General features: G+C 41.4%; 1 protein-coding gene and 1 non-coding gene across 3 annotated transcripts in view; both read left to right on the forward strand.

The window, feature by feature from the left end:
• GPBP1L1 (GC-rich promoter binding protein 1 like 1) overlaps positions 1-2,682 on the forward strand; it is a 70,636-nt gene extending 67,954 nt beyond the window's left edge. For both annotated transcript variants that reach the window (XM_045291812.1, XM_004699470.2), the window contains 2 exons: positions 730-832; positions 1,784-2,682. In XM_045291812.1, the coding sequence (XP_045147747.1) occupies positions 730-832; positions 1,784-1,936 (256 nt within the window). In that variant the 3' untranslated portion in view covers positions 1,937-2,682. The remainder of the gene's footprint in view (positions 1-729; positions 833-1,783) is intronic.
• LOC115870231 lies at positions 1,044-1,207 on the forward strand. Its single transcript, XR_004046602.1, has one exon. It is a non-coding gene; the product is annotated as a U1 spliceosomal RNA (small nuclear RNA).
• Positions 2,683-5,235: the final 2,553 nt, after the last annotated feature.

Raw genomic sequence — 5,235 nt, forward strand, 5'->3', positions numbered from 1 at the left:
CTCCTCCCCCTCTCCCATGTACCCCCGGAACTGTCAGTCCCGTTGTTTTCTCCTCCAGATTGTTCATCCAGCCTGTCCTATCCAGACAGGCCTTCTTTCCACTCTTTTTAAAGACCTATTACCTTCATGTATGATAGCCTTGAATTTTTTTTTATGATAAATGTGATACTTGCTTTGTCTTTCCCATATGATTCTTCAATTCAGCATAGCCAAACAGTCCATTTCTTCTCACTAATGCCTAGAATATCTCTTTATGCATTCCATGTTCCAATTAATAATAGCTATTTGCAGCTGTTTTGTCTTATTTTGAGTGGTTCCACCACAACAAATTAAGATCCCAAAAGCTTTACTCCCTCTGCAAATATTGAAGGCTCATTTCTTCTCTACTTGTGTTTTAAGTGCCTTCCTGCCTGAGGGGCTCATCATCCAGCACTCTACACAAATGTCACTGCATGCATGTTTCTGTCCACTGGCCTTTTTTTTTAAAGTACATCACCAGGTCCTTCCTTCTTCCTAGTCTGCCTTAGTCTGGCATCTCTGCTGAAACGTACTCACCATGAGGGCCCATTTTGGTATGTGAAATACTTGTGCATCAGAGCAACCTGCAAGCCAGCACACATAGCACATCATGCTAACGGACGAGAAGAACCCAATCCCTTCCATAACTTGTAGGCTGCTGCTCAGGCTTAAAGGTATCATGCTTCCCTTGTGCCCTTCTGCTTTCCTCAGATTATTAAAAGCAATGGGATGGCAGGAGTATCCCGAAAATGATGAAAGTTGCCTTCCCCTCACAGAGGATGAGCTCAGAGAGTTCCACATGAAGACTGAACAGGTATGCCATTCAGCTACATACATGTCTCTTCTGCCACCATTTAACAAGGGAACACTGGCTTAGTGTGAGAGAAAAACCTTGAAAATAAAAGTGACTTTGAATAGTTGAAAATGTGCAGAGCTAGAGAATCTAACTCTGCCTGGACAATAGGTATCTCCAGTTTTGGGTCCAAAAACCAGTCTGGTTGGCAGATTTAAAGAAGTGTGTGATCATACTTACCTGGCCAGGGAGATACCATGATCACGAAGGTGGTTTTCCCAGGACGAGGCTTGTCCATTGCACTCCGGATGTGCTGACCCCTGTGATTTCCCCAAATGCGGGAAACTCGACTGCATAATTTGTGGTAGCGGGGGACTGCGTTCGCGCTCTCCCCTGATTTTAAAAAAAAAGTGTTTCAAAGATAGGTTCTGAGCCTCAGAGCCCTTTCATCCAGTGGAAGGCAGACTACCTCCAGGTATCTACTTTCATCTCCGGTTTCTTTCTGGCTCACTGGCTGGAACTAAGAAACCAAAATTGGAGTTTATTCAACAAATACCTAGATGCTTTTCCTGAGTCAAATAATTGCCAGATCCCAGGGCTTATAGCAGTGAAAAAGAAGTTTGTTTTCTGCCAACTTATGTTCTGATGTCACAAACTTAAAACATACATTATAGTTGTGATGTTTCAAAGAGAAGGTACAGGTTGATTGACACAGGCTTTGCTAATGAGAACTGTGATCCTGAGAGCTTGTTGGACATAAGGGATCTCGAACCACAACCCAGATATACGGAACAGAGTTTTTAAAAGATGTTTCGATGATTCATATGCATGTAGGTAATATTTGAAAAGTTCTGTTAAAATATCTTAAAAGATCAGTGAGTTCCACTGTGGCTTGGCCTTTCCCAGGTCCCATAGAACAGTGTCGTCATTACTGGTTTCTCTTTTCTTTCTCTCCTGTGCGGCCACCCACAGCTAAGAAGCAATGGCTCTGAGAAGAACGGCTGCTTACAGAGCCGAAGACCCTGCTTGTTCTCTCCTTGGCCATGTGCTGGTAAAGGAGACGTTGAGGACTCAGACACAGAAACCAGTAGCAGTGAAACATCCGATGATGATGCCTGGAAGTAGGCATATACTTGCTACAGTTAAATCTGACCCAGCAAACTTGACTTGTGTGTTGCGGGAGAGTGTACAAAAGAAATTTGTTCTTTTTTTCTTTATGTTGTTGTTGAATACTTCATGCACAAGGGAAATAATCATATCCCAAAGAGAGAGCGCGATTGGCTTGTTTAGCTTTTGTTGTTCTTCTTCTTCCCTGTTTCCTGCTTAATGGAGAAAAGTTTGTGTGGTGGGAAAGATTTTAAATACATATATAGAGAGAGACCCATACACAGTCTATATGGGGCAATGCACAGGTGGAAGCTGGCAGTGCAGAGAAGCAGCCAGTGGTCTGCAGCAACAGCTTCCACTACCAGCCCCTGGGGCACTCAGCCCTATGCTCAAGCAATCATTGTCAATGACAAAGTGACTATGGAAGTTATAATTGTATTAAATTAATGCTAATAATTTGGATATTTTATTTTTGGCTGCTCGGGTAATTTTAGCCCCTTAACCAAGCAAATGTGGTTTTCTTCTTCTGTTTTATTTCTGGGTACAGTTGTAAAATATTTGGATATACGAAATGTTGTGTTATGCTTGCAGCCTTGATATTCAGGGTGGATTGTAAAATATAAAATTTTTGTGAGATTTCAAAGATTAAGATTATTTTGATAACATTATTTACAGATGTAAGAGATGTGGCTATCACAAGTCTGTTATGACAGGGAAAACCATAAAATAACTAACTTGGAATAAATATTTTGCATCAGTTTGGATTGCCTTGTGTGAGAACATTTTCTTTGTAAGGTGATGAAATGGCATTTTTTTTTTTTTTAAGGAGAAACGTTTTTCGTCTGGGCCAATCTGAATTCAGGCACATGTGTATTTCCTTTCAGCAGATTTATAGAGGGGAGGGCAGCCTTGTGTAACAAATTACCAGTAATACAATTCAAAGTCCAATTTTCCTTCCCTAAATCATTTTTACATATAATACTGTGAGTTAGGCATTCGGTCACTAGCCACATAGTTGGTAGTTCAAACCCACTAGCCACTCAGGAGGAGGAAGATGAAAGTGCTCCCACAAAGATTTAAAATTACCTGGGTGGATTTGGTTTGGTGTGTGTTAACCAAGGAGCCCGGGTGGTACAAATGGCTAAGCACTCTGCTGCTAACCAACAATAAAAAATTCCTGGTAGTTATCATTCACCTGAAAATTCTGTAGGAGAAATACCCTGGCAATCTGTTTCCCTAGAGTCAAGCCAAGAAAGCCCTATGGGACTGTTCTCCTTTGTTACATATGTTGCTGTAAATATAGAAGTCTATTGGATAGCATCTAACAACAAACAACTATGTATTGACCAATGGTCACGTTTTAAGGGAAGTTTGGCAGATCGAACCTTCCTACTACACAAGAACATAGGTAGATGGGGCTTGAGGCAGTGCTCATTAGATGACCAGTGGAGGAAACAGGCACTTTATTTCACCAACTCCCATTACTTGTCTTTAAGCACTTTGCAAGGCTCTGCGCATATAACAAGTGAGCGATCGGCCTAGTAGAGGGGAAAGTTAAAATAGAGATGATAACATCTTAGGTCATGAGCTGATGGATAAGTCAAATTACATGTACTGGCACTCTGGCCATCCTTACAGTAGGTAGGTCCTGGTAAATAACTAGAAACAAATTAGTAGAGAACCAAGTTAGAAGGATAGACAGAAAAGGCCTGATAACCATATTAAAAGATTCCTTATTTGTAGTTAAATATGGACAAGATGTTTTGAGGCAGAGACACCACTAGGATATTTGCTAGATTTTAAAGGCCAGAAAGGTAGAGACCCTTTCTGCCATACTGTACCTATTGCATAATGGTGTAAGTAATTCGTGAATAGCAATGGAGATGCAAGGGTGCTTCAAAAACTTTTGCTACAAAATCATAGAAACCATTATTAAACAAAAGTATCAAAATATGAAACTTGTTGTTTGACATCCTCTATGTCTTTACACATCTGAAGGTGTTTCCAGAATTCAGAATTCAGCAATCTTCAATTTACACACGGAAACAGCAGTTTGGCATCCTCAAGTTAGACACACGTTACTTTTCTTTTGAGTTTTGGGAACAAAAATTCTGAAGGGGCAAGAGCAGCTGGAGGGGAGGGTAGATGAGGTCAGGTTTCCCAACAAGATTCTCATGGGCTAGCCTGTGGCCCCCTCAGAGGATGGGCGGTCCACTGTGACAGGGGAAAAAAAGTTCCTTGGCACAACTCAACCTGTTTTTCAACAGTGCAGTTTTCAATTTTCTTTAAAACTTTTTTTTTTTAAATCATTTTATTAGGGGGCTCTTACAACCCTTATCACAATCCACACACACATCAATTGTGTAAAGCACATTTGCACATTCATTGCCCTCATCATTCTCAAAACATTTTCTCTCCACTTAAACCCCCCCCCCAATTAGGTCCTCATTTTTTAATAATTCTTTGTTCTTCAAGAATATTTTTATCAAACTACTCGTAGGAAAACCACAAAAACCAGTTGACATAACCCGAACTGACCTCTCCCTGTCAACTGGCCCAACAGATCCACTCAAAGGCTACTGTTTTTATTGGATCTTGCTCTCTGGATCATACTGGTAAATCCGGTACTGGTACCTGGTTAGCATTAGTTTTTAGCTTGGAAAGGTAACTCATCTTTATGCAAGGCTTTGGGTCCCCATGAAGTCAAAAGGTTGTTGAGGCCAAAATGCTAACTTACAAATGCCAAACCATGTAAGAGCCTAACTTTCAGTAGCTGTCGCATCAGTGCTACTTCCGTCTTCTATCAGCTTCTGGACAGAGAGAAGACGGTGGATAGTCTTCATCTTGTCAGTGGTTCTCAACCTTCCAAATGTCATGACCCTCGTGTTGTGGTGACCCCCCAACCATAACATATTTTTGTTGCTACCTCATGGCTGTGCTCTTGCTACTGTCACGACCCACAGATCGAGAACCACTGCTATAGGAGGCCATCGTAGAACTGCCCCTGTGTTTCCCCAGACTAATGGGACTTGAAAGCCTCATCTTTCTTTCCCTTGGAGGGCTATCGTATTAAATAAAAAATATAATGTCGCTGAGGGAGGTGGGGTGCCAGCCCCCACCGCTAATACTACTATGACTCAACGGGTTCAGTAATACTACTTCTGGGTTCAGTAATGCACAATTGTACGGTTGAGATATATAATAAGCATTATATTAAAGTCATCGAGAGCATGAGAGATAATACAATAATACAGTCAGGCATGATACATAGCAACATTGCTCACCTCAGCCCAGCTTGGTGGTCCACGTGGAGAGAG

Source organism: Echinops telfairi, unplaced genomic scaffold (genome assembly GCF_000313985.2).
Source record: "Echinops telfairi isolate 266 unplaced genomic scaffold, ASM31398v2 ScPeMD7_443;HRSCAF=831, whole genome shotgun sequence".
NCBI classification, from domain to species: Eukaryota; Metazoa; Chordata; class Mammalia; order Afrosoricida; family Tenrecidae; genus Echinops; species Echinops telfairi.